The sequence below is a fragment of the Drosophila sulfurigaster genome, chromosome 2L (genome assembly GCF_023558435.1).
Source record: "Drosophila sulfurigaster albostrigata strain 15112-1811.04 chromosome 2L, ASM2355843v2, whole genome shotgun sequence".
In the NCBI taxonomy this organism is placed as follows: domain Eukaryota; kingdom Metazoa; phylum Arthropoda; class Insecta; order Diptera; family Drosophilidae; genus Drosophila; species Drosophila sulfurigaster.
Window position 1 is genome coordinate 14,781,863 of NC_084881.1, and position 26,836 is coordinate 14,808,698.

The window sequence follows — 26,836 nt, forward strand, 5'->3', positions numbered from 1 at the left end:
TTACTATCAGAATGAATGGGCTCATTTTCGTCAGCAGATTCCTGGCAGCAATCCAGGCAACAGACATAAGCTAAAGGATACCAAGTGACATGGCGACTATGGATATAAATGATATGCGTACACTTCTGACAACTTTCTGAATTCAATCGAATATAAAAAAAGAATGATCAAATAAACTACGGTTTTGTAATAAACAAGAATAACTTAATTGTTATTTTTTTTTTTATTTTGTTCATCATGTTCTTATACAATCGGGGAAAGATTTTAAATCGAATATAGCTAGTGAATATATGTAGCTATAAAATCATATAGTCACACACCTAGGTCAGTCTGAGGTGGGTCACAGGGTATACCAATATTGTGGAAAATAATGCTGCGGATAAAATATCAGGACTAGAATCAGAAAAGCTCCCCGTAGGACCTGCGACCTGAACCATTCTGTGGAATAGCTGGCTTAGTTTAATATGCAATATTTAATTTAAATTTTACTTTGGATTGTCCAATTTTGGAGTCGTCCTTGGAGCAAATAGTATAATTATATGTTTTATATTTAGTTACATATATTTTTCCACAGCAAATAGCTTCTAAGAGGTCACTTGATTTGCTCTGCACATGATCAAGTTTGAGTCGAAATTTAAAATATGAACAATAAATTATATTTATATTAAGTAGTAAGAACAGAATTGTTTAAAGAATACGTGGCTGCCAGGAAAGCAGCACCTGCATCAGAATCGAAGGTGAAGAAGCCGGCACTTCCGCCATCATATCCTCCAACTCAGTAAATGGTGGATGCATCAATTCTGAACCTAAAGGAACGTTTTGGCGTATCGCTTATGGCAACCAAGAATTAGGTCGTCCTAATTCCTACATTCCTAGAAGATACTAACGCTATAAATGACAAGCGAGTCTCGATTATGTCGTAAGATATCGAGCTGGCGAGATGTTTTTCTGATGAACGTGCTTAAATCCTTACCTTATAAATATCGATTCTTTTCAGCACCTAAATTTTATTTTTTGATAACTTTTTTTATATCTATAAATAAAATTACTAAAACATGGAGAATTTAATCTATGCTGTTTTGACAAAACTAAACTGATTTTAGTGTACTATAATATTCAATATTGAATTGAGAAACACACAAAGAGTGAGAGAGGACAAATATTCTTAACAATGGAGAAATGCAAGCATTACCTTGAACATCAATATAAACATAGTCATAGTCACGAGGTAAGTGGGACTATTGAAGAGTATCTTTAATTTGCATTCTACTTGAAATTGCTTGTAGAAAGAGCATCGTTGTGAAAATAGAAACGAGTCAAAGATGAGGCCACCACCAATGCCGGCGACTCCTTACAAAAAGGATCCAATATGCATATGCCACAAGGAGCGGCCTGAGTCACAGAAGCCTCCTTGTCATCGATCAACGAATGGGAAGCCAGAGAATTTCGAGTATTCAGCTAGAATTACGGAAGCCAAGTGTTCTGGTTCTTCGCAGGATGTGCGTAGTCCTTGTTCCTCTGTCTCTTGTTATACACCGAAGCCACGTCATGCGCATCAACTGCCGCCTTTGGTCGAGAAGAAGGACAAGGAGCGTGAGAGGGGAGGCCACACAGTCAGAGGTGCAGATATCCAAAAAAAACCTCAACCTTGTCATCGAGTAGTTAAGGAGAAGCATCAATCGCCCGATCACTGCCCAAGTCTATCGTTGGAGCTGGTAAGTCCTTGGGCTTCGCAAAAAACTTATACGCCGAAAACTAGGCTGATCTATAATAAAAAGAAGGATAACAAACCGAGTGGTGTCGCTGATGAAGCTAATGTTGATCGGATGCTGTACAAGAACTCTAGTTTTGGTCTAGAATGCAGTGCTGACAGCAACAGTGACATCACTATGAAAACTGACAAATTTCGAAAGAAATCTGAAAAGACGCCTCAGAATAATATACAGCTAGAAGACAAAGATTCCAGTCCATTGGTCCAGTCTGCGCGAGAGCATTGCAAAATGATGGAGGAACGCTTTAAGAACAAACTTTTGAATGACGATCTTTTAAGTTCAGATTGCGAATCGCAAAGGACAACAATTAGTGGTAAGAGTGCCGATCATTTGCGCATTATGGTTTGTTCGCAAATTGAGATACAAGAGATTATCGATGAGACAACTCGCAAACTGAATAAAGCAAAGGAGCAACGAGATAAAAAACTGCAGTCTTTAGAGCGATCGGATTTATCGGAAGATCGGAAGGAAACACCTCCAAAACCAACTGAGCAGAAAATCATAAATGGTGGGAGCAGTTTAGGAGGAATAAGCGTTGATATGGTTTCGCCTTTGGTACGCAAGGTGGAGCGAATGTACTTGAAAACACTTAATGAGCAAATGAGTCTGATGGAAGATCTGGAGCAATTGCCAGTCAAGTGCAATAATGTGAATCGCACGACTAATGAAGAAGCTGTGGGAGATGGGAAAAAGAACAGTTAGGACAAATGCAGTTATTGATTTAAATATATTTTCTATGCATTCTAAACAACCTACAAAACATTACTTACAAAATAGTCAAAAATTTTGAAAATAGCCGTTATGTGCACAGAGTGTGACCTGCCAAATTGAATTGAATTGTATGCACAAAATATACCACAAGTACCTGCTGCTTTTGATAGTGTGTGACCAGTTATGATTTCAATAGTTGTTATTTCAGCGATTGCGCTGCATTTTATTCGTTTCTATTAAATTTTAATGTAAAAAATAAATTGCCTTTAATAATAATTTATAATTTTTTTTTACTATCTATACTATAGCAGTATTAGTATTTTTTATTTGGTTAGCGTAATAACATGATGTTGTTGGCAGTCCTACGCAAATGTTATCGCTGCAGCCCTGGTTTCAAAGGAGGGGGGCGCTCGCATTCCCAAACATTGATTTTTCTTCGTTTCGCTGGACGCCAATGTCGCAAGCTGTCAATTGGCTAAGCTGACGCTCGTATTAGTTAACAAACTGCAGCAATTACGTGTGGACTATCAAAATGAGCGGTAAGCATTAAATTGTGGCTTTTTATAAATAGGAAATACTGCTTCCTGGCGTCTTTTTTGGCGTCGAGCTTTTTGTGCATGGCGTGTGCATTGCAATTTTGCAGCCTACTTTTGAGGGTGGGTGCCAGTCGCCCCCTCTCGCTTCTTCCTACACCTGCCATTACACAGACGATGACTTCATTCAGTGTTTACATTGCCCTCTCACTCTCGCTCACTACCCCCCTTTCTCTTTGGCAGGCGACGAGAGCTGCAACGAAAAGCAGACGCTAAATCTTTGCAAGCAGCAACTGAAGAAGGTGCCAAAGCAGGACGATGCCCAGAATATACGCAAACTTATACTGGACGACAATGAGCTGCAGAAGATTGACAACATTGATTCGTATTTGAAAATCGAAACGGTGACATATGAATTATTTAACACACTTAACGACTTTACATAACTGCGTTTGTCCTTTTCCCTTAGTTATCCTTGAGCCGCAATCAATTGCTGCGCATGTTTGGCGTCTGTCGTTTGCATTGTTTGCGTGAATTGAATCTCTCCTTCAATGGCATACTCTCCATTGAGGGTCTAAAGGAATGCGTGCATTTGCGTGAACTAAATCTAGAGGGCAACAACATCAAGACCATTGAACATCTCAATACGAATGTGCTGCTAGAATCCCTTAATCTGGCGGATAATAGCATTGGCAGCATTTCGGATATATCCTACTTGCGATCGCTGCGCGAACTCAATTTGCATGGCAATCGTTTGACGCATTTGCGTCAGTGTGACAAGTATTTGCCCGCTTCGCTGGAGACCTTGACCCTGGCCAAGAATAGCATCAATGATCTGAATGAGATTTGTACGTTGTCGCATCTGAGCAAGCTGCTCAGCTTTTCCATCACTGACAATCCCTGTGTCACAATGGCAAATAGCGTGGAGTAAGTGCTGAGTTTATCTTGTTATGGAAAATCTCTTTAACCTTTCTTAATTTGTCCGATTTAGTGGCTTTGATCATCGTCCTTTTGTGTTAAACTGGTGCATGAGCTTAAAGTTCATCGATGGCTACGTTGTGGATCCCATTGAGAGCTTGAAAGCCGAATGGTTATATAGTCAAGGACGCGGACGACAGTTTCGTGTGGGCGAACAGGCCGCTTTGGCCAAATACTTGAGCTCGGTGTGTCCGTTGTTTGGCAAAGCGTTGGAGAATGAGCACGATCGCAAGCTGCGCTTGATACTGAGCAAGGCGCAGCATCATCAGCGTCAGCTGCAGGAGGAGATCATGGACAATGCACAGAGTTCAGCAAGCACATCGCCATCGGCGCATCGCAAGAAGCCCACAAGTCGCATCCAATCGCCACGCTGTAAGCAACAACTCCTTAATTATAAGAATACGTATTAAATTGTCAATCATTTTATTCTAGTTTCACGTTTGAGCGGGCGTCAGGGTTCGCCGGAGTCCATGGTGAACAGCTATCATGGCAACAGCAGCAACAACAGTTTGAGCAGCACTGATAATGGCATCGTTAATCATCATGGCTTGCAGATGAGCACATCGCTAATTGAGAATATTAAGAACGGCGATGGCGACAACTTCTCGCTGGCCAGCAGCAGCATGTCGGGCATGTCGAGTAGCGTTAATACGAAGACCTACAACTCCACAGAGTCGACGCCGCGCAACATCACTCCGAATCCTTATAATGGTAAGATAATTACTTTACAGATTGCAGACTCTTCACTTTAAAAGTAACTTGAAGTGGTCCAGTGAAGTCTCTATTTCAGTCGCTTACTCCCTTATTAATGTTCCTCTTGCTTTTGCAGAGCAAACTTTCATTGGTCAAGCACCTTTGGGGGGGGTCCTTTGGCTGCCGCCTCGAAAATGGTGCCGGTGCCCGAGACTCTGATGAGTCCTGACGTTTGTCCCGCCGCCGTTGCCCAGCGTGTGACGGTCACATCAGCAGCAGCAGCGCAGCAGCTGCACAAAACCAAAGGCAACAAAAACAAAGGTAGCTTAGACTAAGTAGTTTATGCTTTATGGTAGTCGAAACAAAATTCTAATGTTTTCCATACACTCCCCCCCCTCACAACGATAGACAACAAATTGAATTTGCCACGTGTGCGCAGTCCTCAACTACGTCGCATGCAAAGTCCCACGAGCAGTCCACGCAAAACCGATCGTAGCTCGCAGCTGCAGCAACCTCAACCTATGCCAGCGGTTGCCACAATGTTGCAGGGCAATGCCACAGATGCCAGTGGTTTTAGCACCGATGATGATGGCGAGCAGATCAACATTGAAAAGTTGCGAACGATTCGTAAAATGGCAGCACAACGCACACAGCAACAACAACAGCATCAACAGCAGCAGTTGCTGGAGAACAATAATCTGAACTGTGCGGATCGGCTGATAGAGCATGTGACGGAGTCATCGGCGGTGACCATACAGAAGATGTGGCGCGGTTATCATACGCGCAAGAAAACCAAAGATATTGCCGAGAAGCTGCACAAACAGCGCACACACGAATACATTGAGTAAGTATAGCCACCAATTCTTATTGTAGTTTAAAGTTGGCTTCTTGAAAGAACTTCTTGCATTATCAAATATGAAATATAGTTCGTGTCTTCCTTAAGCTCGGTTTGAAATAGATTTAACTTAAGCTATGTTCTTGAGTCAATTTTAATTTATGTATTGTTTGTTGACAAATTAAACTGCCATTCTAATTCACTTTCGTTTTAGCAAACTTAATAAGGACATGCAGCTGACCAAGGCGCAACTGCAGAACGAACGCAAAATCCAACAGCTGCAGATGCAGGCCATCAATGCGCTCTGGAAAAAAGTCTCCACAATGCAAGTGGATGCCAAAGCAGGCAGCGAGCAGCAGCAACTGCCAGAGGATACACCAACAACAACAACAACAGATGGCAGCCAAGGAGGCAGTCAAGGACAATTGTGTCTTGATCAGAACTCTGCAGCTGTTGTCAACGATTTGGCCAAGCGTTGCACAATCCTAACTGACCAGGTGCAACAGCTTCAGAGCTCCATTGGCACCATTGTCAACTGCCTGACCATGGTGTGCAATCTGCCACAGGATGCGTTGCGCAAACAAATCAACAGCTCCTCGGAATGCGACGAGGCCACCGATCAGCAATCGTCAGGCGTGGAATTGCGCGACAGCAGCTCAACGCAAACGGATTTGATTGCTGTGCACACGCCTCAACTGGAAGATTTAAGTAATTTCCCCTTTACGAAACCAAGACCATCGACATTGGCGCTGGAATCGAAGCATGATGCCTTGCTGGAGACTGCCAAAATTGCAGGCGAGGCAGCGGCAACAGCAACTGCAGAAGATGCTGACGAATCGAAGGAGAACATTGAACAGGAAGAAGTTCAGTTAAATTGAATCCTCACTAAAAATGGACGCTTTACAAGCACAGATCTCAAGCGCGCATAAACAAAAAATATTCTTAGGCTTTGGTAGCTTTTGCAAGCGAATTTTAGTTACAAACAGCAGCCGCAAAACAAAAAAAAAAAAAAATTATTAATGTAGTTGTATTTTTTGGTTCTATATTTTAATTATTATTATGTATGTAGTAAAGACACCAATTCTTTTTGTTACAACAATTTGAGAGGAAAAAACAACAGTTTGCGGTTAAAAAAAATATACATAGCTAAACTTTTGTAATGCACAAAAAACCAAAATGTTGCACTGCAAGTCTTCAATCGCTGGTGTCTTCGGAGTCCGAATCCGACTCCGTTTCTTCGTCTTCTTGTTGGTGGGCAGGACGATTTGTGTTGGGCGGCAAGGAGTCATCTGAATCGCTATCTGAAGCATTGCTTACGGGTAATCCGGCTGATTTCTTGGCAAATCGCTCTGGCCAAATGCCCGCTTTTGTGTACTCTTTGATGTGCTCGGGAGTGAGAATCTTGCAGATCTCTGCCTTGACTTTGTCGCCCTCCTCGATGGGTTCCACGAGAAGGCAATCGCCGCGCTTGACCCACACATTCTTGCGAAACTTGTTGGGCATGGAAACTTCAGATATATAAAAATGTTTATTAAGTAATCAATGATAACAAGATTCGTACTAACCCAGAAAGTTTTCGGCGTCCGGTGAAGGCGCCTCGACCTCGTGTAAATTGTTGCCGCGACTGCTGATGACTCGCACAATTTGCTGCTGCTCGGTGGGCAGCGAGTAGTCGTCCTCCATCATCTCCTTGAGCACATGCTTGCGTCGCGTTGTATTCGGATGTGACATTTTAATAATTTTAACGTTTTGTTTATTATTATTATTGTTATGGTGTGGCCCGCCAGTTTGCCAAACAATTAAGCGTGTGTGACCGCAAAGCGAATTTTCAAATATACTAAAAAAAATAGATTCGTACTTTGGTAACACTCTGGAGCATGTGTGTACTCAAAAAGGTATGTCCGATAACATCTTTGTGGTGGTTGGCCGATTAGTTTTTTTGTAGTGTTGTACATAACGGTTATACAAATTTTGGAGCCAATTTTCCAATTTGGCGGTGGAAAAAAGAAACGTATAAAAGTTCGAACAGTGCGCGAGTGCGAGGATTTTCATAAATTTTTATTAAGCTTAAAAAACGGAAAGAACTAAAGCTAATTTGGACTAACAACTAGTTTTGGCTGCGTCGCAGCACCATGCGCTCCTTGTACAAAAGCCTTTTTGGCTGCGCCGTGGTAGCGCAGCTATTGCGACGATTTTCAGCCTGTGCATGTTTTTTCATGTTTTTCAATTTACTGCAACGAAAAGAGGGAAATCAAATTAGTGGATATTTCAAAATCCTGATCTAAGGTGCTGGACATACAATTCGTTCTCCAATATTGCCAACTCCTTCTTCCAAATGTCTTTGAAGTCGTTGGTGAAATTCGTCCAGTAACCGAAAAACTGATCGGGCGTACACTGTGCCAGGGTTAAAGTGCAACCTTTGGGTGAGAAGTGATAGAAACGCATTGTCTCCTGAAAGAGATCGCGGCATTCGTCTAGGAGCTGATGCAGCTTGGCCACCGATTTATCGGCATTCGCTGTAAACTCCTGCATTTTGGATTTAAAGGGCTCCTGAATGCTGCCACTGGATGCGTCGAGCACCTGTGCTGTGGTCTGTTTGCAAGCTGTAAGTAAAAAAATTGTAATTTCATTAATAAATATGATAGCTGCAGACAATTACAGTTTGAAATGCTTAGCATGTTCAGAGCAACCAAAACTGTACTAGAAACAGCTTCATGTAACTTAACAGAACTGGTACTATTCGCATAGAGTGTTAACAGCAACCTCAAAAGCTGAATAACAGCGCTGTTAAAATTACGGCATCGCTGCAACTGGTTGAGCAAGCTAAAATGCTAGAGTGTTCGCTATGAAATACCCAATGTTAATTTTTAGAGATTTCAAAAAATGATTTTATGTTATTCAGATAAGCGATTTCAGAATGAAATTGTCTAAGATTATTTTTCGATTTTAAGCAATTTTTAAATTAATAAAAATATAGGACTATCTCTGAAAGTTTCTGAAATTGAGGCGTTTTTAAGGAGAGATAGAGACGAATGAACTTGGCTTATATACAATAAATAGCAATTTCAAATTTATTTACTTAAATCCCCTTTCTCTCTCTCTTACCTGTTAGCTTCTTGTGCAGCTCCTTGATCTGCAGCTGCACCTCATCAAAGTCTAGTTGCGCTGCACGCTCCACATCTGGCGGCTCCGGTATAGGCAACTTCATATTGAACAGACTGAGCACCTCTTTGCGTCGCTGCGCAATGTACGTGCGCACAATGAAGTGCAACAGCGTGGTATGCGACTCCTTGGACTTGACATCCTTCAGTTTGCCGAGTATATCGAGATTGAAGCCATCCGCCTGGCCACGCTGTCGATTGCCGCCATTCATATAATTGCCCAGCGTTAATATGATGGAGAAAACGAGCTTTAAATCTTCACTCTCTATAAGTTGTCGCGAGAGCTGAGAAACCGTCTCCAGTTTGCGCACCAACAGCGTCACAGACTCTTCGAATTCGGCTTGAAAGACAATGCAGGAGATGCGTTCACTGGCCATCGAGATGAGGGAAATGTCGCGGAGAAATTGTTCGGGATAATCGAGTGGAATGTCGCCCCCATCGGCATCCTTGATGCGTTGCAGCTCCTCCTCGGTTGCACGTATGTGACTGATTTGTTGCAGCGTCTCCAGGCTAATGACTGAGGTGTCCACCTGGTAAATGGCATGCTCAATCTCTATGGACGGCATGTGCAGACTTCTGGCAAAGATGCCCACATTGCGTGATCGCTTTGGGTCGAGCACTTTAATCGACTTGTCCCGCTTGGGCTTCAGTTCCTTGGGTTTGCTAACGGGCGCAATTGCTTGGCGGGAGAAAAGCTCTGTAAATTCATCGATATTATCCAGCGGCGTCTCATCGATCTCCGTCCAAATCTCTTTGGATGGCGCAGCTGCCGCTGGTGTTGCCGCAACTGCAGCTGCTGCTGCTGCTGTAGCTGTGGCTGCTGGCGTTGTGGCTGTGCTTGGCGTCTCCTCCGGCGAACTGCCGCTGTTGTCTGTGCTGTCCGTGGAGTTGGCCACCGATGGCGGACGCGGCACTGGCGGCACATTTGTCACAATGCGCGTCCAGTACAGCGGTCGCATTGGCTTCGGCGGATTAACGGCGCTCTTGCGTTGTACTATGGAAAAAGGAAGCAGCAGGTGAGTTTCCAATTTATATCTGATTTTATATGGAGGCGGTTTCTCGTGTTCCAGTTTTAATAATAGTTATGGCTAGTATGCATTTATAGTTCATAGTAAAACAATTTGGATTTCTAAAGGTTTCAAACTAAGCAGCAAGAAGAATAAGAACTTTAGTATATTATTCATTACCAAAATTGTTCACAAGAATAGTTTATGCTTTTTTTAACTGTCTTAAATATAACAGTTTGATAATTTGTTGTTTTGCTATCGATAATTTTGAGACGGATTCTTATGTTAATACGACATTAGCTAGCATGAATTGATAGTTCTAACTTAAAAGCAAGATTAGTAATAACATTTCTATATTAAACTCCCTTTACTACAGTCTTGACAACCAATGGGAAATATTCTAACCAAAGAAAATTGCGTTCATGTAAACTAAAGTATGTCAAGCAAGGATTAGGATAAACATAAGCTTTGTTTTGCTTGCAGTAGTTCGTCCTTTTCTCATAATCATCAGCTTTATTTTCTATTTTCTGCTGCATTTTTTTTGGAGTATATGCATTTGTTATCTATGTTAGATACAAAGAGCTAAAAAAAAGTAAATTGTTTTATCACTTACTGCTTGTGCGTAGGAACCAATTGCCTTCAGCGGGATCGGGTAAGGGCGCTGGCGAGAGATTTGCGCCGGACTTGGAGGTACTTAGAGGCGGTGGCGGTGGCACTAGGCCTGCTGAACTGGCGGGTTCTGGGGGTGGCAACGGTGCGCCTCCTGCACCTGCACCTGCAATGGGTGGCGGTGGAGGAGGCGGTGGCGGAGGTGCAGCTGCCTGGCCGGGCAAGGGAGGTGCGGGTGGCGGTGGCGGCGGCGGTGGTGGAGGAGGTGGTGGCGGAGGCGGTGCTGCTGTAGTTGTTGCTGCGGCTGTGCCTGTGGCTGCAACAGCTGGCTGCACTGGCTCCGTCGTCGCCACACCCTTGGCTGCTCCACACGTACAAGTCTTATCCTGATCCTCTTGCTGCTCGGTTTGTGTGCCCGCATCCGCATAGGTTTTGCTCTCCACTGGCTTATTGCACTCGTAGATGGTTGTTTCGCTGGCATTGATCAGCTCATTGAAGTTGATGCACCGTTTGGAGGGTCGCCGCGGCGGTTCGTCCACGCTGCTGAGCAGCTCGTTGACCACCGCATGCACCTCGGCGAGAGTCGCGCAGTTGAGCAGCCGCTTGCGGAGTACTTGCTGCAACATCTTCTGGCCATCGAGTTGTTGTGTGCTGTTGCTGCTTTCCAGCAACTGGTGTTGCTTCAATCCCGCCGGCGTGCTAGAGAAGGGCCAGGCAGCCACCTTATCCAGTTTGCCGGGCGTCAGAGGGAGCGATGTTGTGGGCTGCTCCGTGTGCGTCCATTGGTACATTTCATAGGGCTAAAAAATCAAAAAGAGAGAGAATAGAATGGAATTGAGATAAACTTGTATTAGCCCATTGACTTCTAATTGCAGCTGAAGTGCATCTCCTTTCAGTGCTCAGTACTCGGGTCTCAAGTGGACCAAGCGACAAAGCTTAAAAGCCATCCCCTTTTTTGTTTCCTCACTTCCTCGCTCCGTGTGTGTCTCGTATCTCCTCAACTCTTCCTCCTCCCCCTAAGTGACGTCTGCACTCTCAACGTGAGCTCTGCACATGTCATTGTTGTTGTCGTGGTGTCCCGCAACGGGAATTTGACGACAGTTTCAAATACTCTTTTATTTCAAAAGTTGTCTGAGTGCAGTATCTTTGAATTATTCGACAATGAAATTTGATTTAAGTGAAAGAAGATTCTTTGTTTTCCTAATCAAATGGGTTTGCTTTCCTCTAAATTTTTTTTTTGGATATTCTATAATAACAATATATATCACATTAAATATTGTATTCTAATCTAAATTTTAATTTCCGTTAAGAACTTTCGACATTATTTTTCATAAACATAAAACTTTCTAGTAATCCTTGAGATTAAGACAAATAAAAAATCCTATTCAAAATATGTAAAAAGTCTTCATACTAACCTCGCAGGTATAATTTAAGAGGTCGTCATAAAATTTGTTGCCTTCGCATATATGCATTTTGAAAATATGTCGGAAAAACATTGAAATTTTGTAGGAATTCAAATTTGGAATTTTGTTTATTGTTATTTTTCGATCGACTCGAATAATCGGAATAGATTTGAATGTAGTGTAGAGCATTTTTTGTGCGGCTTTACTGACAGTATTTGTGTGTGTTTTTTTTTTAACTTTGCTAGTGCCACTGTTGCACTTTTTTGCTGCTTACCTATTTGTGAGATGTCATGCGTTGGACTCAGGCTGGGATTAGAATGCTTGCCTCGCTCAAGGATTGACAGTAGGAGGGGCGTGGCAGGGGCGTGTGTGGTTTCGCAAATGTGGCAACAAGATGCAAATTGCTAGCAACGCCAAAGTGCAAACACTTGAGCCAAATGGCGTGCAGAGAGAAAACGAAAGCCACGCCCCCAGACCACACTCCCACACAGTCTGTTGACTGTCGCTCACCTTAGCACAACTATCTTCTGATTCAGTATTATTCTCAGTTGATTTTCCACAGATTAGCTGAGTCAGCGGAGTGTATTGAAGGTGTGAAAGTGCCACCGAATAATTGAATTTCCATTTTTAATTTGAAGGAAGAACACAAAAAGATACTTGCTACCAAAGTATCCATGCATAATAATGATGATGTATTGTAATTATCGAGGATTATTTTGTGTGAAAGCATAAACAGATCTATCTCAGGTGTCAATTAGCTTTTCTAGCGAACAGTTAAATAATAAACGAATTGCGGGAGAATGGAAATGAAACATTATTGGAATACAAGCTTTGAGATAAACTCTAGTATTGAATGTAAGAAAAATAGGAAGAAATTCATCAAATATCCTCCAGAAGAATTATATAAATCGGCTTAGCTTTTGTGTTATATTGAATTTGCTATTTTATAATTTTCTTTTAAGCATTCTGCCCATATTCTTTTGTTGTTTTATTAGCTATCATATTGATGCCTTTGATTTAACTTTTTAGTTGTGCATTTTTTTTTGTTATTACTTAATGTTAATGTTAATGCATTATCAAATACTTGTATTACTTTGTTTTCTTTATTTGTTGTTTGTTTCCATTGTTAATTGGTTATTTCATTTATTATGTGATGGTACTTGAATTTAATTTCGCAACAACTAGTTTTCAAGTGGCTTACTAAACTCTTGTTGCGAGTTTGACTATGTTAATACCCTGTAATTTAAATTGATTGCGTTGAGCTGCAACTGGCAAAAGTTGACTCAACTACCGCTTGTCGCGTGGCGCACACAAAAGAATAATAATAAACGCCGAACTTGCCACAAAGTAATAAAAACGCACAAACTTTCAATGAGCTGCAACAACAAGAAGCAGAGCAGAGCAGAAAGAGACCAAGACAAAGATAGAAAGAGATAGCAAGAAGGTAGGGGAGGAGAGGAGAGCAGGCAAAGCTTAAGCTTTAGAAGCTGTTTCTGGCCTGTTGCCCAAAAACTTGATGACGCGCACATTGACATCGGACATCGGACATGGGACATGGGACACAGCTACAAAAAGACATGGGATTCACTGAACAGGAGGTTAGATGACGGGAGAGGGGGAAAGGGGGGCGGGCCCAAGGATGAGACGGAGAAATTTGTGATATCATAATCTGAAGAGCTCAAGTATCATCACATAGAAAATCACTTAACAGTGTTGTCCGCTCACTCACTTGGCTGGCCCTTTGCTCCCTACCCTCTCTCTCTTTCTCTCCCTCTCTTTCTCTCTCTCGCTCTGTTTCGCTGTTACTCTCTGATTCTGTGTAGGGATTTGAGGTTAAGCTGCTGTGGCTAAAACTTTTGGCCTAAACTAATTTGGACCATAGAACGAGTGCTTGATTATTTGTTAGTGTGTTTTTGGCCGTTGTAATGTCCTCAGGCCAATAACACTTAACATTAACTTAGGCTAAAAGCTGAAGAGGTAGCGCACTGAGTGTGGAAGGGGAAGGGAAATGGAAAGGGGGAGAACAGGTTAACCCTTAATTAAAGCAACATCAAAATTGGTCAAAGTCTCGTGATTTGTTTAGTTAGTCAGCGGTAACATTTTTCGAGCCTGTCCCCAAAGTAAACTATTACACAGTCCATTAGTTCAAGAGGAGGGTTCAAGCAAACAACCCGCACTTCCCCTCTATTTCACCCTGCAAGTCAACTCTCCAGTTTCATAATTTAGCATGCAGTTGAAAATGGCAAAAAATGAGAACGAAGAGCAGAGGACATTTTGTGCAGCATGGCCAACTTCAATGGCCAGCTGAGAGTGAGTTGACGGCAAAGTTTTAACAAGTTCTGACACTTGCAGGTCTCGTCAGCTGGCGGCTGCTGGAGTGCAGAGAGAGGGCGGGAAGGTGAAGGGGGGCTTATGCAACTGACAGAAGCAGCAGCTTGGCTAAATGAAAGTGCATTGCGATTTGCCTGGCAATGGAATTGCTAATTTCCGGCACAACTTTGCGGCTCATTTTTGTAGCCAACTTAAAGTCAAAGAATACGCTCATGATATGCACAGGGAGTGAGGGAGGGAGAGTGAGGGAAGTACAGAGATGAGGGAGTAGGGGACAGAGAGAGATAGAGATAGAGCGGATGCATAGTCAGTTCTTATCAATAGCTAATGACTTGGTCCAACCGAAGTACTCTTAAACTAAGTTACGTGCACTGGGATCTATTTCCGTCAGCGCCGTGACAACTTCCGCTCGATGACCAATTTCCCGTAGCCCTGGCGGGACTTTAACTACACTATATACGGTAGTAGTGTTTGCTGGAGTTCGTTGAACTTACGCTAAATCCGGACATGGTTTCCTGCTGCTGCTGCTGCTCATTGGAGATCTGCTTGAGTACTCCAACATATTTGAGATTATTGCAGAACTGTAATGCCATTGCATTCAAGGCATCTTGTCCTGTAGCATTGTTGCTTTGCAGCGTAGAGATTAACCATTTGATCAGCATTTGACCTGCAAACAGAAAGAGACGCTGTTAGTTACAGTGAGTAAAAGAGAGAGGGGGGCAAGAATTGTTTGTGGTTGGGGCTCGCTCTATAAACTTTGCCCACAGCTGCGGCTCCGATACACAAAACTTGGAACCCAAATACAGGCAGACACAATGATTTATGTGAGTGTGTGTGCAACGCATTGAGAAAAAGTCTAAAGAAATTTAGTGAAGTTTCAGGACAGGAAGACAGAGAGTAGAGCCTTCTCTCTCTCTCTCTTTCTGGAAGGTTGCCTTCTGGTCGACGTGTTGGCTACCAAAAACATTAGGCATAAATAAATTTAACTGTTGCCCAAAGAAGTCAGAAAACAAACAGGAAAACGACAAAAAAAGGCACCAACAAAAAAAAGAAGAAGAAAGTAACGCGTCAATTTGACAACGAAGATAAGATACTCTTCATGAGCGATGGCTTAAGCGCAAAAGCCAATTCACATCGTTTTTATTTATAGATAGCACTCGTATTTTTGATGCCATTGATTGGCACTTGACTTGTGGGGAAATCAAAGCAATTTGATACGGTTTCTTATGGTCAAGTTCAAAAACTTATTCACTTTTACTCTTTGAAGAGCTGAGTAAATATTTAGTTGGTTATAGTTTTACTGACGCAATAGTTGCTCTATGACGACAAATATATATTAAATGCAAGTTTTGCGAGTCATTCTGAATGCACTGTTTAGCTTTTACTAAATCATAAACAACATTTTATTTACGGGATTGTAATTCATAATTGTAAATAAATATTACACTCAAATGTGCGCTCATTGTATCGTTTATTGGTCATTGATCCTTTGGGCCATTGAACTTATAAATTTCTAGTTGCAGATATCTTTATTTTACTGGTCATTGCGACTGTAAATTTATAGTTGTAGCTATCTTTATTCTCTTTGATTGTGTGTCAAAGGTCTTTCTATCGATTATTCGTTTTAATGTACATTCAAATCAATTTAATTCATCATACGTTTTCATTGCCTTTGATTTCGTTTAATTCCACAATAGAAATCGAATTTTTGGTTGTTAGGATAAACTTGTTTTAATGTGTTAACAACCAATTAGATTTTTATAGCAGTTATTCGCAATGTTTTTTTTTATTGTATTTTATTTTTTTGAATATCTCGTCATTAATCGTGGAATTGATAGGAAAAAACCCATTTGCTAATTTCAAATTTTAATGTAAAAACTGATGAGACAATTTGGCGTGATGATAGACAGAGGACAACATTCAGCTATAGTTTGATTACTAATCAGTTTGATCAGCAAATGTAAATATGAACTCAGGTCAATAATCTACATAAACATATATCTATTATACACATATAATATATAATCTCATACTTTATATGTTTAATAATGAACTTATTTCTATAAAATTCTATATTTCGTCATAATGAAGAAGTAGAAGTCAATATTGAGCGGATATAGAATTTGTAGCTAATCAGTTTGATCAGCAATGTAAATATGAACTCAGATTAATAATCTACTAATAATCTATAAAACACATATATTATATAGTTGCATACTATATAATATTCTATATTTCGTCACAACGAAAAGGCAAAGGGCAACATTGAGCGCATCTATAATTTGTAGCTAATCAGTTGGATTACCAATGTAAATATGAAGAATTGCTAATATAATGCATATAGTATTATATATACTATGAATTCTTATACAACATAAGAATGTCACACTCTATAAGAATCGATATTTCGTCTTCACTTTAGAGCCTACTTGAAAATGTTGGCTTTCCTTTTATTTGCCATAGTTAGCAATTAGTTGTTAATACCCTTCCACTTACATAGGGCAAATCAAATAAAACTTACGCTGGCTGTCAGCGCGTACAGCTGGAGCGGGCAAGGGCGGGGGCAAAGATGCTATAGAAGCGTTGGTCATTGCCAGCTGTGGGTCAAGCGCGTGTGGGTCAAACCGAAGGCTGACAATGTGCACGCTAATGCTGAGGGCCAGACTGGAAGTTGGCACAGAGTTGTCGGGGGAGTTGTAGTCATCGTAGGTATAGTAGGGCACCAGGACAGAGGTTGTAACGGATGCTGCCCAGTCGACGAGGGCGACATCAGGTGGCTTCTGTGGCTTTGGATGGGGCATTAGCTGTAGCTGGCGATAATGCGCTGAGTGTGATGCCACGCTGGGCGATTGCTGTTGTTGCTGTTCCAGCCACGCTTCCGGCTGGCGCCACATAATGCTGCGATCCGGCAGACTAATTGGCACGTGATGCTCCGGTCGATGCTCCGGCTGCTGTTGCTGTTGTAGTTGCTGCTGCTCCGTTGGAAGCGCGTGCTTCGCCAGCAGTGAACACCAGACGTTGCTCAGCTGTGGCTGGGTGACGGACATGATATTTTTCCAGCGTGACTTTTGGTCGCGATTTGAACTAAACCGAAGCGCGTTGTTGACTGTCTGCTCACTGTGCTGTCATTTGGCGAAATTGAATGTGTCGCAAGTCTTATCAAAATTATCAACACTTGTACTTGCGCCTGCGAGTTGAGCTAGTTGTTGCTTTTGGTTTATACTCGTAGTTTGTTGTTGATAAGTGAACACGCTCCCCCTCTTCAAAGTGCATTGCCTATCGCTAAACAAGCTCGCTCTCTCTCTCTCTCTCTCTCTTTGTTACCTTGTGCTAACGCTCTGGCAAGGTCGGTGGTTATCAGTGTCATGGTCTTGATAACACATTCAAGTTGAGGGATTTCTACTGCAACTTTTTCCCCTTTCTCTCTTTCTACTGAATCATAAAATTATGAGTAACACACCGCAGCTAGACTCTGATTTTTCCCCCGAATCATAGATTCGGATCAAAAGTGCGTCACAATTCAATCACACTAATGACTCATTCATTCACAAATAAAGATAATCACAATTATTGTTTTTGCGTAGTCATACCGTTCGACTCTCTTGAAATTATTAAAGTTTAATTTCACTGCGACAAACAATACTTTGCTTATCAATTATCTGATTGAAAATGACAAATATTAGAAGTGGTTTCTTAAAACATAATTTCCATTTTCAAATCAATTTTTCTCAGTGTACTTTATAGTTCACGCCACTTCACACCTGCGCTGTAGATCAATTAAAATGGTTTACGTTATTTGTTGACTTTGGCTTAATCGAAACTGTTTAATTTCATGTCATTTTCAAGTGTTAGTCATTGTCATTTGTAAAGCTTTTCAAAGTTGGTCAGTTTAACTGATAAACAAAAGTTAACACACTGTATAAGTGATTGATAGTTGAAATAAGCGTCTCAATCTAAGGGAGAAATTAGGCATAATACCAAAATAAATACGTTGTACAATGAAGTGCTTAATTTGAGAGGTATTTGATTAGATTATCCGCTTAACAAAGGGAGTCCCAATCAGTTTTATAATTGGTAGAGATAAACGACAAAAATAGATTGGTTGGACAACTGACTGTATAATATTGGAATTGTTGACAATTGATAAGAGACATACATATTGTTTATCTTTGTGTTCTTTTTGTATGGTAAATGATTCCTAAGAAATCTTCCAATTCCCATTAAATGTCTGTCAGCAAAATGTAACATATTTTTATACTCGCTATATCAATATACAAAATATACATTTCGGTATATATCAGCATTTTTGACATAATAATTCAGTATATTATGTTATTTGTTATGTTATTGTTTAAATAATATAATGTATTTTTATATTCGCTATACAAATATACCAAATATACTTTTCAGTATATATCAGTATTTTTAAATTATTAATTTGTATATTAATAAATTTCTATACTCGCTATATCAATATACAAAATATACATTTCGGTATATATAATCATTTTTGGCATATTAAATTGGTATATTTAAATAACAGTATTATGTATTTTTATATTCGCTATACAAATATACCAAATATACTTGTCACTATATATCAGAATTTTTAAATTATTAATTTGTATATTAAATCTCGGTATATCAATATACTAAATATACATTTCAGTATATTTTGACGAACTCATTTGGTATATTTAAATGATAATGATCGGTTTGTTGAGATTTAATTGAGAATGTGTTGCGGGTTTCTTATTGGTTCTAATTCTCTATTATTTTACCATTAACAAAAAAAGTTATTTTGTTGAAATATCAGTGCTATTTATTTCTGTATGTGTTAGTTTACATGGCAACTAAAGCAGCTTAAGTTCAAGAACTAAAGTTGAAATGCGACCTCAAAGGCGAGCAACGATCATTAGCTGCGTGTAATCAAAGCTGATAAGAGGTCGACCAGTGATAGGCCAATGTGACGACGAGGCAACGTTACTGATGAGCGTATAGGTAGACCAGCATATATGGGACAACAAAGGGGATGAAAGTGTGGGGAACGATGGAGGTAGAAGAGGGGGGGTGCAATAGGGAATTGGGATGGCAACTTAGCTGCCATCGTTTGGCAACTTTTGATGAAACTCGGCGCGAATGACGGCCAACAAATTTGCATAACTGCTTCGTTTGCTGACGAGTGGGTAGCATATGGACAGTGGAAGGTTAGGGGGAACGGGAGCGGGATAAGAAGGGTGTATCGCTGTACGCATGCATGCGTTGCATTCATCAACGGCAGAAATGACGCTGACGCTGATGCTGAAGTCGATGCTGGCAGTCCAACACTTTCGCCAACCAACAACAGACAACAAAACGATGAAAATGAAACGTTGCACAGAAGACCACAAAGCACAACAACAACAACAACAACACCGACAACACTAACAGCAACAAGGACAACAAACAGAGGCAGATCTCTCTAGTGGCTGCTGAAATAGCTCCTTCTGCTGCTTCGTCTACCAAAATATTGTTTCATTACGCGTTGCACAAACAACGTTCGCTGGCTGCGGTTGCACACCATCATAGTTGTTGCTCTTTGATGGTACTTTTTGGCTTGTCTTTCCCTCCTCCTCCTCCTCCCTTTGGTGCCACAGCGGACGTGACGTTGCTGGGGCATATAAATCAGATTTTGGCCAGAGTCCGCTGCTGCTGCTCGCTCTGATGAAAAGTCGCGACAAAAAGCTTCAGCTTCAGCTTCTGCTGCGTCTGCTGCCGAAAGCCACGAAGAATTGATGGCCACTTCAGACAGTGACAACAGCGCCAGACCAAAAGGATGAGAAAGAGGATGAGGATGAGGATGTGGATGAGGCTGAAAGATGGCAAGCCAGCAAATTGCGTGTCCGTGCGGTTTTGGATTTCAATGGCAGCAGCTTCTGCCATTGTTGCACTTACTGTTGTTGCTTTTGTTACTGCAGCTTGGTTGGCGAGGCGTTAAAATGTTTGTTTGCATTAATTTGCAGCAGACGTTGATGCGACTCTCGATGATGCAACATGCAGATGCAGATGCAGATGCCTGGCAACAATGTCTGACACCAACCACAGTGAAAGAGAGCGAACGCTTACCAATTAGTGTGTGAGCTATCTGAGCTGTGTGGGCGTGGCACAATTGGCCACAAAATTGACGGCGTTTAGGCGCAAAACTTTTGCTTGGGCAAAAATAGTTTCAGGCACCAAATAATTTTCATACGGAATTTTAAGCACAAAAATGCCGAAAGTTTTCATTGGCTCTGTTGGTGTATGTGTGTGTGTGTGTGTGTGTGTGTGTTTGTGTGTGTGGCATGCGCATTTTTGTGGCATGTTTGTAGGAGCGCGTAAGACGCGACGCATCGACTTAAAGACAGCGCCCGCAAGTATGCAGCACAAAACGAAACTTTAATCTAATCAGAAGATGACGTCGACGACGACTCGCAGGCAGTTTGCTGATTGGAATGAGTAGCAGTCAACTTGAGAGGGGTTCGAGTTGGGTTAAGACCGAGAGAGGGAGAGAGCACTGACAAGGGAGATGGTTGGGGGAGACTTTTGCCCCTGGGGAGTAAAAGAATTTGTGAATTTGCATAGCCGTAACTTATGAATCCTGTCAACTGCAGGGAAAAATGAATACTTAATACGAATACTCGACACGACTCGACTTTGAGTTGATTCAAGTTGCCTTAGCCTGTGACTGCTAAAATTTCCGAAATACCAGAAATAAATGAAGCCATTAAGTCAAACAGAAAATCTAAGCACTAAGAATTATGTAAAAAAATTATTAAATGAAAAACGTTGAAACAAATTTAGTTGAAGTATGTTGTGATCTACTTTATAGAAATTAAAGTATTTCCTCTATCATTTAAAATTACGAACATACTTAAATATATTATTTAGATTGTCATATTGATTAGATTTACTTTAGCTGAATTGCACAACTTGTTAAAAATTGTAAGTAGAGGAACAAACAGAATTTTCATAAAACAAATAAAGTATAGTTTCAATTCTTTGATCATTGTTTAGTTCACGCAATAATTTCATTTAATTGCCAATTATTCAATGATGTAATCTGTCTGATCTAGTTTCATGAAATAACTGTCTAATATAAATACAATTAGTTATGTATTTTAGTTTCCTAATTAAATGCTCGACATGTTGCCGGATTAAACACAAAACTTTGGCAACTCTCACCGCCAGGTGGCGCTGCCAAACGTTACTTTATTTTTCTTCCACGGTTTGTTCAAACAACAAAAGTAACTCACCGTTTGTCTAATGATTCACTCAAGTTGGCATTGTCTTTTGATTGGTTAACTGATTTCGAGAGTTGCCCGCAAGGCGGAAATTGTATGAAAAGTGGGAAAAAGGGAAAAAGAAGCGAATTGCGTGAAGGGGAAAACTAATTGTTAACTTTGGGCAAACAACAAACGCAATCAAACGTGGCGCCAATTTGCCGAGTTTAACGAAAAAGGCAAACAGAAATGCGCAAAAATCGTTGGTTAAACTTGTATTTAAGCCAGGTAACTTTGCCACCCAGTCAATCCCCTCACCCCGCCCCGCCCCGCACTTTTGGCTGCGCTTGACTTGAGTCAAGATGGGCGAAGAGACGAATCGAAACGAACGAAAAGAGACAGAGACTAAAGAATATTTCGTGAGACTTACCTTCGAACTTTTCATATGCAGCGAAGCTTAACTTTTCCGGTACAAAAGATGAGCCTCGTCGCGAACCAGCGCCAACAGCGGCCTGCTGCTGCTTCTCCAACAGCGCTGACGTTGACGTCGCCAGCAGCGTTGTCTCCTTGTCCCTCTCTCGCTCCTTCTCCTTCTCTTTATCCTTATCCCTGTCCTCGTGGCCCGTTGCCAGTGACTGAGCACTGACGCTGCTGTTGCTGTTGCCCGTTGACGATCTCTCGACCGAAAAGCTGGCCACCTTTTTGAGCACATTGCTCGACAACAGCAGATTGGTGGGCGTACCGTAACCAGGTGGCGGTGGCAACGGTTCTGTCTCCTCCTCCAGTGCCTCCTCACCATCCTCTGCTGGCTGCTGTTGCTGCTGTTCCAACAACTGCTGCTGCTCCTCTTTATTGGCAGCATTGTCAGTCGATGCCGCTTGAGACTGCACAGGTGTTTGAGATGATTTAAACGAAATTATAACAGTTGATTGCGTTTCCAGCGGCGTCGACGGAGTCGCAGCAGAAGTCGAAGCTATAGCTGTAGCTGTAGCTGGAGTTGAAGTTGGGGTTGAGAGAACTGGCGTTGGTACTGAAATGAAACGAGATGAAACCAAATGGATGACGAGGCCGCATTAGTAGAGCAAATTTGTACAGCGATTGCAGAGCACAAAAGATTGAAGATTGGATGATATGAGTTTTGCCATCGCATTTGTGACGCGGGATTAAAGAGCTACTAAGTTCTTTAACATTTTGAAATCTTATTCCAATATCAAACCAAGATAATAACTTATCATAAAATCTGATGGAAATCCTTTTAATAAAAAGTTAAGCACTGTTTTAAAACTGATTTCTGAATCTAGAGAATTGGAGTATACTTAATATGAGCGTATACTTAATATTACATTAGTAAGCTGAGCACTCGCCTTCAATGAAAATGGTTAATTTGACGATGTTGCGTCGATACTAATTTTATTTTTATTTAACAGATTCTTTATGACTTTCAAATCATATTAAAATATCAATCCAAGAGAGTAACTTATCAGAAAATCAGTTGGAAATCTTGTTAGTCAAAAGTTAAGCAATATGTTAGAAAACGAACCGAGCTATGAATCTTGAATATTGGAGTATACTTAATACTTAATATTATAAAAGTAAGCTGAACAGCCTTAAATGTAAATGGCTAATTTGGCCATGCATCCGCGATACCAGTTTTATTTGTATTTGACTGATTTTTCTGAAAATTCGCAAACCTTAGAGAGGGAACTCTTTTGAACACTTGAAACAATACCACAGACGTGTAAAGTTTGGTCAAGTTAAAAAGTTAAGTGTAAAGTTAAAATGAAATTACGCAATTCAAGGAATCGATAGCAAGCCTACACTTTTAACTTGTATACGATTGAACTTAATCCGCATTTTATATGAAATGTCTAAAAAAGAAACTCAGTTCGACAAGAATTCGAACAAAACTGTCAAAAGCCAATCTTCGTTGCGCTTTTCAACTGAATGACTCTCGATTAAAATATATAAATGTCGAAAAAATACATATTTTTGTGCTTAAAGCTTCAAACAGAAGAAAAAAGAAAACTGCGTAGGTTGAATGACTCTCGATTAAAATATATAAATGTCGAAAAAATACATATTTTTGTGCTTAAAGCTTCAAACAGAAGAAAAAAGAAAACTGCGTAGGTTGAAGAAATAGAAAATGGTGCAAAAAACTTCTTCTTGCACGATCTATTCAATCAACACTTTACAGGAAGCCAATTTGCTGGAGTCCAATGAACAAATGTGTTGGGCAAATTGTCTAAGTACATTGAGTTGGCCCATCATTTCATAGAAATGCGTTATTAAACGCTTTTGGGCAAGAGAGCATAACGGCTTCGTTTTGGTCCTTAGTCAATTGAGTTGGCCCCATTATTTCGTTGTGCTCCGCATACTTGAAGGCGTCGTCGGCCAGCAGTAGCAACAACATCAACATCAACAATGGCAGAGCAGCATTTGCTTCACTTTTGTAGCCAATTTTTGAACGGTGCCTAGTGGCGCCTGAGCACACCCAGTGGAGCGCTTATCGCGGCCATCATCATTGACTTTGGGCCCAGGCGACCATGCTTACGCCCCCGCTTGTTCCACTTGGCTCGGTGCCTGGGTTCCTCTGTGCTCTGCTCTGTGTTCCCACGTGCATCATTCTATACAACATGATTTAATTAAAATTTAAAATTTGCTTTTTTTTCCTGTTGTATTTTATTTTAGCCAATGTTTAAGGAGGGGAGGAGAGGCAGGAAAGCAACAATGGGGAATCAAACACGGCTGAGAGCCTGAAGGGAACGAATTGGTCGGGCGCCGGAGTTTCCGGCCGACATTTTGTAAACAATGAAGACGTGTTTGCAATTTTTAAGTTTTTTACAAATGTTTTCGCCGTGCAGGCCAAAAAGTGCTCCAAACACAACGCAAACGCAACGCAACAAAACACAACAAGCTTCAACCTGAAACTGAACCTTAAGCCCAAAACCCATCGAGCCATGCTCGCTTTTGTTTTGTTAGCCATGAGGCGACAAGCGACGGACGCGCAATTAGACGGGAATTGGGGAGCAATTTCAATGAAGAGTGCCCCCCAAACGCTGGGCGGTGAATTTTTTGTTTCTCTGTTTTGTAATATATATTTTAGCTGGCAATTATATATTTAAAATATCATGTGAACCGAGCGCGAGCCTTTGCATAAATGTGCCAATAATTACTTTTGGGCTGACTGTTTGACTTAATTTTTTTTTTTTGGCGTTATACCCTGGCAAGGAAATGTGAAAGGTATGCCAGAAGATAGGTTGAAGATTGAGCAATGATAAATATATTTTCATTATTTATCATTTTGTAACAATTTCAATATGTCAGATAAATGAAATGAAAGTGTTAACAAAGTATAATATTAGTTGTAGGGTATCTACCATTCGAGCCACATTCTGCATAAATTTCTACTTTCACACACTTTTGTGTTGCGTTGTTTAAAGGAACACTGATCGGATCAGTTGCAAGAAAACAATAAAGAAAGCCTCGAAAGGGTCGGGAAAGTAGGCGAAATGAAAAAGGGAAGCAGCGACACGAGTTAATTAAAAAACTTGGAGCACATTTTTCGGATACCCTTAAGAAATGGGTTGACTACATTATGAGTTGCAAAATAAGAAAATAAAAAAACGAGTGTTGGGGTTTTGCTCACGTAGCCCAAAAAAACGAAAACATGTACACAACAAAATTTCAATAGAAATTGTAATTAAAATTAATAGAACGTGAATTCAATTCGATAAATTGAGATACAATGCAAATATAAATGAGACAAAGAACTTTGCAAATATATAATATGGTTTTTATGGGCTAGATCCGAAATAATTTTTTAACGGAAATAATAAGAAATTAAATTAGCTATAAGGAAATTAATAAGGAAAGAGAACCCAAACGAAAATTTATTGCTCTAGCTTTGTCACAATATAATTATTTGTATACAGAATAAATTGGCTGCGAATTTGTGGATGCTATGAATATGTTTTCTGTCGAAAAATTTCCATCAAATATCGTTGTGAAATTACACTAGAAAATTGCGTTAGAAATTATATAATCGCTTCGCCTTTAAGGTAACTTTGTACAATTTGCCTAAACCCCGTTGAAATGAAATTAGGAATTCTCAATCAAACTTTTTCCGGCTTGTGCTGAAAACTCGAAAAACTTTTTTGGCCGTCTGTTTGCTATAAATAGTGAGTGATATTTTTGTTATCGCTGTCCTTGACAGAGATGGCAAAAAGTTCAATTATCTGCCGTCATCCTTTTGGGGATTGAACACTCAAACCTTACAGTTTGGCAAGCACTTGTCTTCGATTCATGTGTTTACCTTTGAAATTGGCGCAGAGCACCAAACTGCTAAGGAAGCAAAAAAAAAAGGACAAGGCTTTTAGTTCCGTATCTTTTTTTTTGTTTTTTTCTTTGGACACAAGTGCCACACACTTGAGCATACACATCGCTTCAAGTGTGCTGTGGAACAACAGCAACGACAACAACTCAGAAGGTCGTGGACCAGAAGATTGGGTTTGTTCCGCGCAGCGCGTTTCGTTTATTTGCGCCGGCCAAGTGGGAATTTGAATAATTCCCGAATTTTGGCAAAAGGCACACACAACACACCCACACAAACACACACCCATACACACTCTGAGTGCCACTCCCCCTTACCGCCCTGAGCTTATAGCCAAGGGGCAGCAGTGAACCGCCTCCTAATGCGTTTGTAATGGCAATGGCGACCCCCACGTGACTTTAAACGCTTCAAGCTCGCTTGGAATGCGAAATGAGCAAATAAATGCGTCGACGACCTGCTGTCCAAAAGGACATTTGGGTAACTCACCTGCTGATGCCTCAGGTGCGGATCCGGATGCGAATGTGGATGCAGACTGTGACTGCGACTGCGACTGAGAAGGGGATGGCGTTGGAGTTGGAGTTGCGGATGTTGTTTGGTTGACGGCGGCACTGAAACGCGATGACAGATTCTGCAACTCCACCTTCTTGGCCTTCGAAATGTTGAACAGCTCGCCATTGCCCAAGGGTGAGTCAACACGCGGTGTTGCCACCGCAACAGCCACTGCTCCACCCCCAACTCCAGCACCGGTTCCTGTTCCTGTTCCAGCTCCCACTCCGATTCCCACTCCAGTCGATCCTCCAACCATCGATGGTGTTGTGGCTGTTGGTGCTGAGTTCAATGTGAGCGCCGTTTCCATTTGGGGCGTACTCGTATTGCCCAGCACTTGGGCCAGCTTCTTGCCCAGCTGCAACGCCATGCGCTCGTCCGGCGAGCTCTCCGGCGTTATCAACGAGTCCTTGAGCAGCTCTGTGTCCGTCTCCTGCTCTGTCTGCTCATTGGCAATGTTCAGGTACGTGATTCGACTCAGGCTCAGACAGGCGATCTTATCTGCACGACAACGTCGCTGCAGTTCCAACAAGTCCTTGTTGTTTGAATCTGTCAAAGATGGAATTGAGTTAGTTTTTATGTTTAACTGGGTAATTTATTGTATATAAAAGGAATTTCGATTAATTTTAGTATTCAAAGACTATGGAGCTAATGTTAATGGGATTTTTTAAATGGAATTCCTTTATATA

General features: G+C 41.1%; 4 protein-coding genes across 9 annotated transcripts in view; 2 read left to right on the forward strand and 2 right to left on the reverse strand.

The window, feature by feature from the left end:
• The first annotated feature begins 1,044 nt into the window (after positions 1-1,044).
• LOC133850296 (uncharacterized) lies at positions 1,045-2,754 on the forward strand. The gene is made up of 2 exons (XM_062286348.1): positions 1,045-1,228; positions 1,287-2,754. Exons 1-2 carry the CDS (start codon positions 1,172-1,174, stop codon positions 2,472-2,474), a joined length of 1,245 nt encoding a protein of 414 aa, XP_062142332.1. The 5' UTR covers positions 1,045-1,171; the 3' UTR covers positions 2,475-2,754.
• A 107-nt stretch (positions 2,755-2,861) lies between these two features.
• On the forward strand, positions 2,862-6,579 carry LOC133849517 (centrosomal protein of 97 kDa). The gene is given in 9 exon segments (XM_062285656.1): positions 2,862-3,022; positions 3,260-3,420; positions 3,486-3,943; positions 4,008-4,366; positions 4,427-4,705; positions 4,824-4,849; positions 4,852-5,008; positions 5,096-5,531; positions 5,737-6,579. Coding segments are annotated over 9 exon segments (2,547 nt in total). The 5' UTR covers positions 2,862-3,015; the 3' UTR covers positions 6,401-6,579.
• Positions 6,546-7,408, reverse strand: LOC133849619 (probable RNA-binding protein EIF1AD). Its single transcript, XM_062285790.1, has 2 exons — positions 7,088-7,408; positions 6,546-7,030 (listed from the first exon to the last, which is right to left on the reverse strand). The coding sequence occupies exons 1-2, from the start codon at positions 7,251-7,253 to the stop codon at positions 6,717-6,719; spliced, it is 480 nt and encodes a 159-aa protein (XP_062141774.1). The 5' UTR covers positions 7,254-7,408; the 3' UTR covers positions 6,546-6,716.
• Positions 7,409-7,559: 151 nt separating this feature from the next.
• LOC133849491 (protein cappuccino) overlaps positions 7,560-26,836 on the reverse strand; it is a 39,989-nt gene continuing 20,712 nt past the window's right edge. For 3 of the 6 annotated variants that reach the window (XM_062285602.1, XM_062285610.1, XM_062285618.1), the window contains 7 exons: positions 26,088-26,696; positions 21,702-22,301; positions 14,528-14,700; positions 10,304-11,099; positions 8,628-9,677; positions 7,822-8,125; positions 7,560-7,753 (listed from right to left, as the gene is read on the reverse strand). In XM_062285602.1, coding sequence (XP_062141586.1) covers positions 7,630-7,753; positions 7,822-8,125; positions 8,628-9,677; positions 10,304-11,099; positions 14,528-14,700; positions 21,702-22,301; positions 26,088-26,696 — 3,656 coding nt within the window. In that variant the 3' untranslated portion in view covers positions 7,560-7,629. Of the gene's footprint in view, positions 7,754-7,821; positions 8,126-8,627; positions 9,678-10,303; positions 11,100-14,527; positions 14,701-16,554; positions 17,090-21,701; positions 22,302-26,087; positions 26,697-26,836 lie in introns of those variants that run through there. The other 3 variants (XM_062285627.1, XM_062285638.1, XM_062285647.1) reach the window with 3 other exon arrangements.

What these genes read in the sequence shown, in the direction of transcription:
- LOC133850296 (XM_062286348.1), top strand. Translation starts at nt 1,172, where the DNA reads ATGGAGAAATGCAAGCATTACCTTGAACATCAATATAAACATAGTCAT. An exon ending in AACATAGTCATAGTCACGAG is followed by an intron (nt 1,229 to 1,286) that starts GTAAGTGGGACT and finishes AATTGCTTGTAG; the next exon opens with AAAGAGCATCGTTGTGAAAA.
- LOC133849619 (XM_062285790.1), bottom strand. Translation starts at nt 7,253, where the DNA reads ATGTCACATCCGAATACAACGCGACGCAAGCATGTGCTCAAGGAGATG. An exon ending in GGACGCCGAAAACTTTCTGG is followed by an intron (nt 7,031 to 7,087) that starts GTTAGTACGAAT and finishes ATATATCTGAAG; the next exon opens with TTTCCATGCCCAACAAGTTT.